The sequence below is a fragment of the Paroedura picta genome, chromosome 17 (genome assembly GCF_049243985.1).
Source record: "Paroedura picta isolate Pp20150507F chromosome 17, Ppicta_v3.0, whole genome shotgun sequence".
Classification (NCBI taxonomy): domain Eukaryota; kingdom Metazoa; phylum Chordata; class Lepidosauria; order Squamata; family Gekkonidae; genus Paroedura; species Paroedura picta.
Genome location: NC_135385.1, coordinates 16320564 through 16335074, shown reverse-complemented (window position 1 = coordinate 16335074; position 14511 = coordinate 16320564). Strand labels below are relative to the sequence as shown.

General features: G+C 48.5%; 1 protein-coding gene across 1 annotated transcript in view; it reads left to right on the top strand.

The window, feature by feature from the left end:
* The window catches only part of LOC143827245 (IQ domain-containing protein K-like), a 52777-nt gene that overhangs the window by 20895 nt on the left and 17371 nt on the right, over positions 1 to 14511 (top strand). The window contains exons 7-8 of the mRNA XM_077316685.1: positions 9388 to 9472; positions 10850 to 10961. Coding sequence (XP_077172800.1) covers positions 9388 to 9472; positions 10850 to 10961 — 197 coding nt within the window. The remainder of the gene's footprint in view (positions 1 to 9387; positions 9473 to 10849; positions 10962 to 14511) is intronic.

Here is a 14511-nt window from a genome sequence, read left to right as displayed (position 1 = left end):
TATGAAGAAAGGTTGGGGGAGCTTGGTCTGTTTAGCCTGGAGAGGAGACGACTGAGTGGGGATCTGATAACCATTTTCAAGGATTTGCCATATGGAGGATGGAGCAGAATTGTTCTCTCTTGCCCCAGAGGGACAGACTAGAACGAATGGGATGAAATTAATTCAAAAGAAATTCCATCTAAATATCCGGAAGAAGTTCCTGACAGTCAGAGCGGTTTCTCAGTGGAACGGGCTTCCTCGGGAGGTGGTGGGTTCTCCATCTTTGGAAATTATTAAACAGAGGCTGGAGAGCCATCTGACGGAGAGGCTGATTCTGTGAAGGCTCAAGGGGGTGGCAGGTGACAGTGGATGAGCGAGAGGGTTGTGAGTGTCCTGCATAGTGCAGGGGGTTGGACTAGATGACCCAGGAGGTCCCTTCCAACTCTAGGATTCTATGATTCTATTCTATGATTCTAGGGTTTTCTCTGGATTGGGGCCATTTACACCAGGCCAGCAACAGTTTTAAAAACAGCCATGATCTCTGGGTTGAGGAAAGGCCCATTTGATCTCATCTCGCCAGTCTTCTCAGAACCAAGGCAGCAAAGAGACAGCATCTGTGGAGTTTTGCTTCAGTCTGTAGCCCAGGGGAGGTGAAGGCCCTTTCTTCCCCATCTGTAATTCTTACCAGCTGCCTGCTATTTCTCAAGCCGATTTTTCTGATGGGAGCTTTAAAGAGAGTGGAGAAAGAAGCCCAGACGTCATATTTGGGAGGAATGTTTGGAGAGAAAGACGGCCAGTTAATATTAATGATACGATTGCTTAACTTAATTTTTTTAATAATGATTTAATTTAACAAGAGCTGCCTCTGAGGTCTAGATGGGAACAAAGATGGCATGCCGTTTTTTACAAAACCAACCGGGCAATAAATCTTCAGTAGGGACCCAGTTTGCGTTTTGCAGCCAGAACGGGTTAAATGTATGTCCTACGAGGATCAAAGTAATGCAGCCAGAATGCTTTACAAATATCAGGTGGGCAGGAGGATGTAACCAGAGCAGCGTTCCAGGAAATGAAGCTAAGTTAGCCGTCTCTTCTGGATTCACCTGCAGTGTTGCCAAAGGAGAAAAGGAAATAGCCTACATTTTTGCCCTGGTGAGCTATGCTGTGCCATCTGCCCACAGCCAGCTGGCACATGAGTGCTTTTGACTAGGGTTACGAGCCTTCCAAGTTCCCTTTGCAAAACCACGAGTAGCATGAAGCCCATTGGAAATCTGTGTCCCCTAAATTCTCAAGCAGGTACTCCCTGGACGTATCTATATATAGTCTGCCGGAGCTGATGTTTGCTCCTTTGTTCGGTTCACAAATTGACAGTCCTCCCACCGCCACCACACACCCCCCCTTTTATTTTCCCCCCTGGCGAATGTATATGTCAGTGTGTACGGTCCCATTTCTCCCCTCCCCATTTCTTTTCGTATTCAGATCTCCCAGCGTCTGCTGCCTCAGCTGCCTTTCTAGTTGACACCACTGTCAGTTCTCAGCTGGCCAGTCAGGCTAATTTTGCATGGGTGGCTGGCTTTTTTCCTCTCTGCTCACAATGCACAGCATTTGTACAGGCCTGGCAACATTTCAGAGCTCTGCGTTCACCCCAGTTGCACTAGGGCTGCTGCTTCCTGTGAGCTCCCAGGATCAGGGTGACCAGTCTGAAAATTGGCCCCAGGCTTCCTTTTGGGCACCCTTTAAAATAAAGAAGAATCTTATGAAAAAGCAGCTGCAGCTATTTTGTTTCAAAATAGTGTGTTTTTTTTTTTGCTTTCAAATATTCACATCCTGCCTACTAAACCGGAGGTGCCATACCTTTTAAATAATTCTCTTCATTTATACGCTGCCTTTGTCCCTAATGGGGATCCAAACTGGCTAACATTATCCTCTATTTTATTCTCACAAATCCCCCGTGGGGTTCGTTAGGCTGGGAATGTGTGGCCGGACCAAGGCAGGCTTCCTTGGCCAAATGGGGAATTACACTTGTGTCCCTTCCACCGACCATGCAGGGGCTCAGCAGTTCTGAAAAATAAACAGCAAATAACAAAAACAAATCCACGGAAGTAGAACTGCCAGAAGCATTTCCAGGGTCCTTTCCTTAAAAGGTTCCTGCACAAACAAGGGTTTGTTACTTTCTTCCAAAATCTAGTGACTGGAAGGTGTACAGGGAGAAGTGTCTCTGCACCCTGCAGCCCCAGCACTAGGGGAAGGAGCCAGCCAGCACCCTTCCCAATGGGGAGAGATGCTGGCCGCCTCTTTCAGCCTCCATCCCACCCCTGGGTGCAGAGACAAGCTGCAGGGGCAGCACTACAGGGAGGAGCCAATAGGGAGCTTTCTGAATCTGTCATACCCAGTTGGGGATTGTTGATTTTCCCGTTGTTGTGGAACGCCACAGGCTGGAGCTGCTCAACTGAGTAAGAGCTGTGAAGGGGCAAGGATAGGCAGTGGCTTTTCTCCGTGGCTCGCAGGGGAAACCTCCGCCACTCACACTGTCTTGTCCTCACCTCTACCTCCCCTCACCCACTGGAGCAATTTGATTCTTCCCTCTTGAAACACACCCCAGAGAGGCTCAGCAATAGGGTTTTCAGCCACCAGATGGGGCCTGGACATCCCCCAGTATTACAGCTGATCTCCAGAGGACAGAAGAACTCAGTTCCCCTGAAGAGAAGAGGGTGGACGCCTATGGTGAGCTCCCTCCCCGAACTCTGCCATCTGCCGAAGGAAATCTCCAGGTATTTTCCCACCCAGAACTGACAACCCTGTCTGGAAGCCCTGTTAGCCTCCTTCTCTCCCTGACAGCCAGTAGGGAACTAGAGGCAAAGGGAAGTTGGCAGCTTTGGGCGGAAGCAGCCCAGGGAGGCAGCTATAAAACGCAACAGGAAGCAACAAAGTCCTTTCTTGCTCCTTTCCTCCCTTTCCTTCGTACAAGACCATGTAGAGCCTGCTGGGTCAGACTCTTGGTCCATCTGGTCTGCCATAGTGCTTCATACAGCAGCCAACCAGTGGCCCTGCAAAGCCAAACAAGCAAGATCTAGAGGCAGAGGCCTCCCGGCACAGGGACCCAGAGGTTTGCTGCCCCTGTAGATGGAGACATTTTGTTCTGTCCTTGCTGCCCTTCTCCTAGTTGGTGGGTAGGGTTTCATTTCCAGCCAGTCTAACAAGGCATGAATCTGTTGCCCACCATTTTCTGCTTATGTGCCATTTTCTGCTTCTCTACCTTGGGTCAGTTTTCCCGACTCTTTCTTTTAATACTGTGGAAGCTCTTTCTGGGCAAGGTTTGTCATCATCTATATCAGCACAAGAGCCTCTTGTGGCGCAGGGTGGTAAGGCAGCAGACATGCAGTCTGAAAGCTCTGCCCATGAGGCTGGGAGTTCGATCCCAGCGGCCGGCTCAAGGTTGATTCAGCCTTCCCTCCTTCCGAGGTTGGTAAAATGAGGACCCAGCAAGCTGGGGGGTAAACAGTCATGACTGGGGAAGGCACTGGCAAACCACCCCGTATTGAGTCTGCCATGAAAACGCTGGAGGGCGTCACCCCAAGGGTCAGACATGACCCGGTGCTTGCACAGGGGATATCTCTACCTTTATATCAGCACAATCCTTAGCAGATCTTCTCTACTACTCTGTCAGGAATAACAAGAGCAAGAGATGGCTTCCCATGTTCCTACAAGGATCCAGGCGAGCCGCTGCCCTGCTCCCCCCTTCGGAAAAGAAGCCGCACGCAGTGAGCGTGCTGCTTATGAACACGTGGGAACAAGAATTTCTGCAGGGCCCGAAACATCAGATTGTCAGACTCTATGTATGTCAAAGTCTGGCTGGCTCATTTTGGCTTCAGAGTAATGTCTGCTTTCTCCATGTGCCCATGCAGAAAATATCTATAAACCTGAACCCATCAAAGTAAATGCCCACAAAATGGCTCGACTAAAGCCCTTGCATTAAAAAAAAAAATCAAAAACATGCAGCTGTCCCCAACCCCCGGTCCATGGACCGGGACCGGTCCGTGGTTCAGTCAGTACCGGGCTGCAGCTCCTCTTCGTCCTCCTCCCCGGCTGCCGCCTCGGGGGCTGCCCTGCCACTCTGCCGCCAGCTCACCTTGGGTGCTCTCCAGTGGCCGCCACGGCTGGGGCTCCCCCTCGGCGTGGCACTGCGCAGATACTGCTGGCAGCGCCCCCCAGTGGGCAGCGGGAAGTCAGGGGCACCGGCGGGGAAGCAAGTGGAGCAGGGGCTCAAGCAGCAGAGATGTCCCTCGGCAAAAGACTACCCCCCCCCCGGGACCGGTCAAGCGTTGACCAGTTCCCGGTGATAAAAAGGTTGGGGACCACTGATTTAGCAGACCAAAGGTTCGTCTGTATGAGCCCTGTGCCCTCAACAGCGATTGGTTAGCTGTTTCATAGACGCTCATTCAAAAAAAAGCCAAGAAGAAACTAGCTACCCTTTCTTGTTTGTCCCTGGTATCTGGTGCTTCAAGATATATTGCATCTGAACACAGAAGTCCCCTTGAGGGGTGCTGTCCAATACTTGGTTATTTCGGAAGTTTGTTTTATCCTCAGGCCAAGCACTCTGCAGGCGAAGGGGGAAAGAGAGCACAAGGCCTCTTCAGCTGGCTGCTCGGAATTGGTCTTTGCCTTTTGTTTGGGAAAACGCATGATGTAAAACAGATCAGTCAATTTGTTTGTTCCGTTTGCCAAGCCACTGGTTAGCCCAGATTCTTGCATTCTTGAATCTCACTATTTGAATGGATGTTGTGTGAAGGTACTGCTTTGTTTTATAACACAGTAAAGTTGTCTTTCAGTAGGTAATTCTCAGGGTCAGGTGGAACATGATGCTAGGGGGTCTGTGACATGTTTTCTTGCTCTGAGAGAGTTGGAGTGTGTGTGTGAGCAAACCCCACCCCCCATGCTGTTTTCCCAGCTTCAGACAGCATACTGAGCTACAAATGGTCTCACTGGGAGAAATACACAAATTGTAGGCATTCAGGGGCAGATTGTGGCATAAGTTTTTGTGATATCAATCCCACCCTGTCAGATACATGAGATAGTCAACTAAATGAGTAGGTCGGTGTACCCTGAGTGAAACATTCTGGTTCCACAAACTGGGACCCAAAGGCCAGAAGGCAGGAGATGTGGAACCTCAGCGTCTAGTCAAATAAATACAAAATCCAGTCAGTTTAGCCACATGCCACTGGAAATACAGCCAATTACTTGTGCCAAAATGGTGTTGATAGAAGAAGAAGAGTTGGTTCTTATATGCCGCTTTTCTCTACTCAAAGGAGGCTCAAAGCAGCTTACAGTCGCCTTCCCTTTCCTCTCCCCACAACAGACACCCTGTGGGGTGGGTGAGGCTGAGAGAGCCCTGATATTCCTGCTCGGTCAGAACAGCTTTATCAGTGCTGTGGCGAGCCCCAGGTCACCCAGCTGGCTGCATGTGAGGGAGTGCAGAACCGAACCCGGCAGATTAGAAGTCCACACTCCTAACCACTACACCAAACTGGCTCTCTAGAGAGTTGCAGTTGACATGTGATAACCCCATAGATGCCAAGGGTGGCCCAACTCTGACTCTCCATATTTCCATGGACTAAAATTCCCATGAGCCCCTGCCAGCATGCTATGGGAATTGTAGTCCATGGCCACCCCTAAGGATACATTCAGAGGTGGTTTGCCATTGCCTACCTCTGCACAGCAACCGTGGACATTTGGTGGTCTCCCATCTGACCCTACTTAGCTTCTGAGATTTGATGAGCTCGGTCTAGCTTGAACCATCCAAATCAGGGCTGTACCAAAATAGCCATTCCCAATAACATGTGTTCCATGCCAAAGAAACTATTGTTTATTTTTATTTATTTAATTTATATACCGCCCTCCTCGAAGGCTCAGGGCAGTTTACGTCAAACGGGAATAGCACAGTTAACTCAGTTATAGTGATGTGCTAACCACAGTAACAATGGCAACAAAATGGTCGTAATAAACATTGTAGAACCGTAGACTACTAAGCGCATTGATTAACTCACACTGAGGCCCGGCGGTCTGGGCGGATCTGTAATGATTGTTGGAGGGAGGCTTGGGGGGCCAGTGGGAAGTGGTGGTTCAGATTGGCCTCAACAGGAGCTCCCTTTTGCAGGCCCTGCAGAACTACTCAAATTCCATCAGGGCCCTGATCTCCTCCAGCTCTTCTTCTAAATGTCTTTCCTCTTTCAACTGACTCTTGAAATTACTCTCGGCTGCTCTTTTACCCCCTTTTCAGCTGACTCTCAGTATTTCCTTGAACATACTCTTCTCTTCATGCTTTCCCCCCTGTTTGGCTAGTTTAGAAAATTATATATTTTTTTCGATACCAGAGAGGCCCATTAAAATGTGGAATCCTCTGCTTTAGAATGCCATCTTTTTATTGATTTTACCGTGATTTTATATTTTATTGTGAACCGCCGTGAGACCTTTTGGCGAACGGCGGCATATAAATCCAACTATAAATAAATCAATAAATAAAATTAACTATGGAATGATTACTTCTGTGACAGATAAAAGTCATCTACATTGCATGACAATTAAAATCGCGACTAAGTCTCTATAGATGGACTTTCAGGGGTCTCTTTTTTAAAATTTTGGAAGAAACGTACCGTACACATTTTCCATACATTCATTGTCATCTCTGATTTGTCTGAGAGCATCACAGCTGTCTCTGGCCACAAATAACTTCCTCCCTCTTCCCCAGTTGGCTGTTGATGGGTGCTTGCCCCTGCTCATAGTCTATTTTTATTTGACCTGGAGCCAGTTGCTAATATTCCTGCAGACAAAAATGGACCGGGCCTGACTTCTGCTCCCTTCAAGCTAGCCTGCTGAAATGATTGATATCTCCTGGTGACTTTTTCTACTGAACATTCAGCCCTTCCCTGTTTGATTTGATTTATACATGCCTTTTCCACTTTGGTCTTGGATCGGTTCCTGACAGAGCCTCATGTTTTAAAATGAAGCCAGAGATGTGGCCAGAGCTAATTTGGCAAGGTTATGAAGCATAAGAGCCTCTTGTGGTGCAGGGTGGTAAGGCAGCAGAAATGCAGTCTGAAAGCTCTGCCCATGAGGCTGGGAGTTCGATCCCAGCAGCCGGCTCAAGGTTGACTCAGCCTTCCATCCTTCCGAGGTCGGTAAAATGAGTACCTAGCTTGCTGGGGGGTAAACGGTGATGACTGGGGAAGGCACTGGCAAACCACCCCGTATTGAGTCTGCCATGAAAACGGTGGAGGGCATCACCCCAAGGGTCAGACATGGCTCAGTGCTTGCACAGGGGATACCTTTACCTTTATAAAGCATAATCATTGTGTTTGCTCAGAAAATAAAGGTTGTGAGTCCAAGTTAGGAATTAATTGACGCACGTCTGAACCATGCAGGCTTTCTTTCTCATCCTGGCTTGTCTTTGATCCACACCTTGCTTTTCTTCCATCATTGAACTCAGGACAGTGTACATATCTCTGGTATCCACGAGGCCTCCCACTTTTGCCCTGATCAGGCCTTTCCTTTTAGCAGTGATGCTACACCTTCTGCCCTCCAACCATATCATTTGCTGAAGTCGGACTTGTCAGCATATCTCATGTTGCAGAAGTTGCTCAGTCTTCTTCACCATGCCCCTTTTAAAGACCGGGGTGTGTGTGGGGGGGAACGGAGAGAGTGTGGATTCTTTGTACTTAACTCCCTCCAAACCAAGATATGTCATTCACTAACTCTCTCTCCATTCTCCATATCTTGCCTCTGGTGGAGTGCATTGTCTTACCTGTGCCAGTCAGGGCCTTGGTATGAGTCCTTGAGAGAGCCTTCTGACTTGCCAACCCTAGGTTGACATCACCTCTGCAGAACTTCTGGTGCAACTTAAAAATATATTTGTTGCAGAGGATCTTTGAATTTAATTGATATTAGTTACCTTGAGGATTTTATGCCATTAGATTTTGTGTTGTTCTTGATTCTAAGGATAGTTCAGTGTTGTTGCATGTATCATTTAATGTGTTTTCTGTTGAACAAGGCAGAGTATAAGTTTATGGACTAAAAGGTTCTTAGACCAATATAGGATGGGGGAGACTTGTCTTGGCAGTAGAATGTGCTAAAAGGATCTAAGAGTCTTAGTAGACCACACATTGAACATGAGTCACCAGTGTGACTCGGTGGCTAAAAAGGCAAATGGGATTTGGGGCTGTATCAAACGGAGTATCGTGTCCAGATCACGGGAGGCGATGGTACCGCTTTACTCTGCTCTGGTTCGGCCTCACTTGGAGTCCTGTGTTCAGTTTTGGGCACCCCAGTTGAAGAGGGATGTAGACAAACTGGAGCGTGTCCAGAGGAGGGCAACAAAGATGGTGAGGGGTTTGGAGACCAAGACGTATGAGGAAAGGTTGGGAGAGCTTGGTGATATAAAGATGATAGCCATCTTTAAGGATTTAAAAGGCTGCCATGTAGAAGATGGAACAGAGTTGTTCTCTCTTGTCCCAGAGGGACGGACCAGAACCAATGGGATGAAATTAATTCAAAAGAAACTTTTAAATATTCAGAAGAAGATCCTGACAGTTAGAGCGGTTTCTCATTGGAACAGGCTTCCTTGGGAGGTGGAGGATTCTCCATCTTTGGAAATTTTTAAACAGAGGCTAGATAGCCATCTGACGGAGAGGCTGATTCTGTGAAGTGGGTGGCAGGTTACAGTGGATGAGCGATTGGGATGTGAGTGTCCTGCATAGTGCAGGGGGTTGGACTAGATGAACCAGGAAGTCCCTTCCAAGTCTATTATTCTAGGATTCTACGATTAGACATAGATATCTCACATAATACATATGTTTATCCCCAAACAAATATCTTCATCTTGAAATACAAAGAAACTGCATTAAAATAACCTTTTAATAACATCCATTATTGTTCCTCTATATATTTATGAAACAGCCTAGGGGGTGGGACGTGTCCGGCTGTCCAAGTTAGAATAGGGCCAATCAGGGGGCAGCCAGCTTTGCCCTGATTGGCCCTGCCCCTGCAGCTCCCGCCCTCCGTCCCTGGACTAAGCAGCAGGTAAGGGGAGAGGGCCCCTGGACAAAGGTTTGTGGTGGAGGCCTTGCTAACGAGGGCCTCTTGGCCAGCTAGGCTGGCCCAGCGGATGAGGGCCTCCCAGCCTGCTGACTGCGTGTTAAGGAGCTCTGTCCCGGCCCTGCTAACAAGCTGGCCAGCCCCCCGCCCTCCCCACTTGATCCAGCTGCGAGCTGCAGGCCAAAGCCAACTTAAGCTGCCTGGCTAGGAGCCAGGGAAGGGGGCTCTTTCTAGGCCCGTTCTTTGAAGCTAGTACACATATAATGTCAGTGAATATTTAAGCCCAGACGATGAGTGATTCTGAAAAGGAAACCTTTGCTTTAGTCCTAGGCCACCAATCCCAATATCTCTGCTGCTATCTGAGGAGGAAGCAGGTATCATAATCCAGTCGTTCTGGAGAGGTTATCGGGTAAGAGTCATCTGTAATTATTGTTCTATTTGATGATGAGTCTGGGTGACTGTGGAAGCCGTGGGGGAAAACCCTTACATAAATTTTAAGTAGCAGGTACTATAAATAACCAGGCCATGATGCTTCAGTAGTGGCTGATTAGATTCCAGTGGGTAGCCGTGTTGGTCTGAAGTAGCACAACAAAAATTGAGTCCAATCGCATCTTTAAGACCAACAAAGATTTATTCAAGGCATGAGCTTTCAAGTGCATACACTCTTCCTCGGTCTAAATGAAACAAGGACCAGAAGCATACAGGTATAAGGAAAAAATAAATTGTGGCAAATTGCCTTATAAATGCATGAAATTAGGGTCACTGTGGGTGGACAGGTAGTTGTGAGTTCCTGCATTGTGCAGGAGAGTGGACTAGATCAGGGGAAGTCAACCTATGGTCCTCCAGATCAGTGGTCCCCAACCTTTATTAGGCTGGGGACCGGCAGGGCATCGGGCCGCGCCCGCAGGGCCCGCGCGGGCCACGCCCACGCTTCGGGCCGCGCCCGGTCTCGCCCGCGGGCCGCACCCGCGGATCGGGCCGCGCCCGCAGGCCGCGCCCGCGGATCGGCCCGCGCCCGCGAGCCGCGCCCGCGGGCCGCACCTGCGGATCGGGCCGCGCCCGCGAACCGCGCCCGGCCGCGCCCCCGGGCCGCATCCGTGGATCGGGCCGCACCCGCGGGCCGCGCGGGCGCGGCCTGCACGGGCGCGGCCCGGCCCTGATTCCCTCTCCCCGCCCTCCCGCAGTAAGTAGCTTCCCGGGCCGCAAGCTTGCGGCCTGGGAAGTTTTTTACTGCGGGGGGGGGGCGGGGAGAGGGAGCCGCGGCCCGGCGCCATGGCCTTTGCGGCCCGGCGCCGGGCCGCGGCCCGCAGGTTGGGGACCACTGCTTCAGATGTTCATGGACTACAATTCCCATGAGCCCCTGCCAGCAAATGCTGGCAGGGGCTCATGGGAATTGTAGTCCATGGACATCTGGAGGACCACAGGTTGACTACCCCTGGACTAGATGACCCTAGAGATACTTTCCAAACTCTATGATTCTATGAGTCTTGCTGAACCTCACTGATACGGCAGGGAAAGATGAATTTTTATAGACTTGGTTTCCCCAATTATACACGAGCATTTGCCATTCTTCTGCAAGGGACACTTTGAGCTGAATAAAAACCTGATTCCTGTTTGGCTCTTTCCAAAAGATGAAAGAAGCGTATTTCAGATGGCCTGTACTGATGTCTCTTGGTTACATCCACAATTACTAAAACGTAGTTATGTAGATTTGAGGTGTTAAGGAACAAAAAAAGGGTTTATAGCAGATTTCTTACAGGGCCTTTTTTTTCTTACTCGCTTTCAGGTTCGCTGTGAACTAGAGGTTCAGGAATTGCGTCAGTGGCAGAAGCACTTGAGAGAAACGAAGAACATTACGAAGCGCGTGCAAGAATTCTGGGTCAGACAGGAGAAAAAAGGTGATTTGACTGTAGCAGCTATTCCCCCCTCCTCCTGACATAAATTTTAGAGATAAAATAGAGACATATTTGGCTCCTCTGTTTGCATATCAAGGATCATTGCCCCAAATCTTAAGAGGCACTTTTATACGTATTGCTGATGGCGGTTCTCCATCTGCTCTCTGGCTTTACTTTGTAACTGCTTGCCCTTCACTGGTTTCAAAGCCCAAACAGCCGTCTTTCTTTGGTTTAAAAGACTTATCTTTTGGATTGAAAGGCAAGGGTTTTTTTTTCAGTTGGAAATGTATTTCTAAAAAAAAATCTTATGGCACTTCTACAGTATTTAAAATTAAGGCTTCAGCTGCTGCATGGGGCTTCATTGTTTGGGAGCACACATTTATATGTATGGGGTGCACAGTGTATTCATATGTATTCATTTACTGTACATTCCAACAAGCAAGGACTGTCCTGATATTCTGGGCTTTGATAGATCAGCGTCCCTCTCTTGTCCCTATTTTCTTTTACCTTTAGAGGAATGACTTTCCATTTTTTTACATTTAATTTTGTTGTATTGCTCTTCCTCATACTTTATTTATTTATTTATATTTATTTATATTTATATTTTTATACCGCCCTTCCCTACGGCTCTAGGCGGTTTACATAAAACATTTTTGAACATTCACATAGAACACTATCAAAATCAATGTCAAAAATCAACTCCCAACCAAAGAGTCGCTAGAAATGAAAGAAATGGACGTATGTACATGAATACACTGAATAACACCCATTGGTATTCCTGTTTTTATTCCTAAACATAATGAATATCACCCATTGGTAGTAGGCTGTGGAGTGCACGACCAGGTAGCAATGAATATTCATTATGTTTAGGAATGGAATCCGAAGCTTCAGCTATGTGGCTCTTTCTTAGGTGCCACAGACTATAGCATCTGGCATGCCATGATCCTGCTATGCTGATATGCCAGAAGGCCAGGAATGCAAACACAGAGAAATATAGACGCACTGGGAAACCAATATGGGAATAAAATATCCAAATTGGACTTATATAGAGTCTTCTCTCTTCAGTAATTCTTTTATTCTTCTTATTTCACACAAGTCCCGACGCGTTTCGCCTTATAGCTTTTTCAAGGGACAATGGTTTTTATATATTTAAGGACCAACTTCAACTGATTAAGCGCCACGAGCTAAGTTTACCTATCGTGAGCATGACCTTATACTCTATCAAGAGACTCCTTAACAAGTTGAATTTGGTCCTTAACGGTGGTAGGGGCTCATGGGAACTGTAGTCCATGGACATCTACAGTTGCTTTAGGATGCTTAGGGCTGATCTTGCATTGAGAAGGGGGTTGGACTAGATGGCCTGTATGGCCCCTTCCAACTGTATGATTCTATGAGTCTATGATCCTGCATTGAGAAGGGGGTTGGACTAGATGGCCTGTATGGCCCCTTCCAACTCTATAATTCTATGAGTCTATGATCCTGCATTGAGCAGGGGGTTGGACTAGATGGCCTGTGTGGCTCCTTCCAACTCTATGATTCTATGAGTCTATGATCCTGCATTGAGCAGGGGGTTGGACTAGATGGCCTGTATGGCCCCTTCCAACTCTATAATTCTATGAGTCTATGATCCTGCATTGAGAAGGGGGTTGGACTAGATGGCCTGTATGGCCCCTTCCAACTCTATAATTCTATGAGTCTATGATCCTGCATTGAGAAGGGGGTTGGACTAGATGGCCTGTGTGGCTCCTTCCAACTCTATGATTCTATGAGTCTATGATCCTGCATTGAGAAGGGGGTTGGACTAGATGGCCTGTATGGCCCCTTCCAACTCTATAATTCTATGAGTCTATGATCCTGCATTGAGCAGGGGGTTGGACTAGATGGCCTGTGTGGCTCCTTCCAACTCTATGATTCTGTAATTCTATCTGGAGGGCCACAGGTTGACTACCCCTGGTCTAGAGGGTACGTAACAACTGGCAAAAACATTGATAATAATACACACAGTCCACCATAAAAATTCCCTAAACATTAAAATTGACATATAGACCAGGCACCTGTGGGGAATCATTCCACAGCTGAGGGGGCAGCTCTTCAATAGGAGTCTCCCACAAGGGTACTCCTTGTGTTCTTGATCAGGGGTAGTCAAACTGCGGCCCTCCAGATGTCCATGGACTACAATTCCCACGAGCCCCTACCAGCATTCGCTGGCAGGGGCTCCTGGGAATTGTAGTCCATGGACATCTGGAGGACCACAGGTTGACTACCCCTGTTCTTGATCACATTCATTTCTCGCACGCCTTGGGACGCAGTGTTTCCTTCAATGCCTTTTCCTGTTTCTCTCGTTACGCCTTGAAAACTGCTTGTTTGATGTTGCCAGAGTGGTGGTTTAATAGGAGGCGATTCATTTGTAAATGATTGTGGCCAAGGAGCTTTTGGAAAACGCACTGCTCTGATATGATTCCCCTCGGGTGCACGTCCGGCGGTTTCGTCAAAGTGCTAGAGGACAGGAGCTAAAAATAAGACTGTGCGTGGCCACGTCTGTCAACTCCAGCGCACAACTTTCACAGCGGCTCTTGCCTTTATGACAACATCGCCCTGTGTTTTTGTGATCTCGGCACTGGCAGTGGTGAATCTGTCAAAACAGAAACCGCCTGCAAATTCAAGTCTTTTTCAGTAGTTTAAGGAGGCCCCATTTATTGCTCTCTGTCAGCTTTGCCTGAAAGGAACTTCTTGAGGTTTTGCTGCTTAATATGCCAGAGTTGATTTCCACCTGCTGGGCTGCCATAAGTTCATTGAAATGTTAAGTAAACATGCATCACCAGCCATCTCCCCTTCCCTTTCTCCCCCAGCCAGAGAAGATGATAGGGGAGGAGAAAAGTGTGTGTGTGTGTGTGTGTGTGGAGGAAAATGGAGGGAAAGATTTTAGGTCTAGGAACAGGAGATGACTGGGAATATCAAAGCTGATCATTGCAGGACTGACCATTTGGGTCCAGGAGGCGGTTAATTCCTCCTTTGAGTGAGAGAGAAAGCTTCTTTTTGAAGAGGGAGGCACTGAGACTTCACCTTAAGAAGCCGTGTTGGTCTGAAGCCGCAGAACAAAGTTTGGGTCGGGGGCACCTTGAAGACCAACTAAGTTTTATTCAAGGTACTAGCAGGAAAGCCCGTTGTACAAAAAATAAAAGGGGTTGTAGGCTCCCCTCCTTCTGGGCAGCTCCACCGAGGCCTGGCGAGGCTGCAGAAGGGCTGTTCAAGATGGGGGCGAGCTTTGGCAGGGGCTCCCAGCCTCCTTGACACCCCCACTCGGGCAGCTCTGGCAAAGCCACGGCGGGGCTGCTCGGGGTTGGAGCGAGCTCTGGTAGGGGCTCCCAGCCCCCTTCCCCCACCCTCACCTGGTCAACTCAGCTGATGTCTGGCGAGGCCATGGTGGGGCTGATCATGGCGGCGACCACCTTACCTGACTGCCGCCTCTCCATGCGGCAGGAAGGGGGAAGGGGAGGCAGTCAGGGACGGGATGTCCCCTGCCTGATTGATGCTCCTGGACAAGTGACTACCC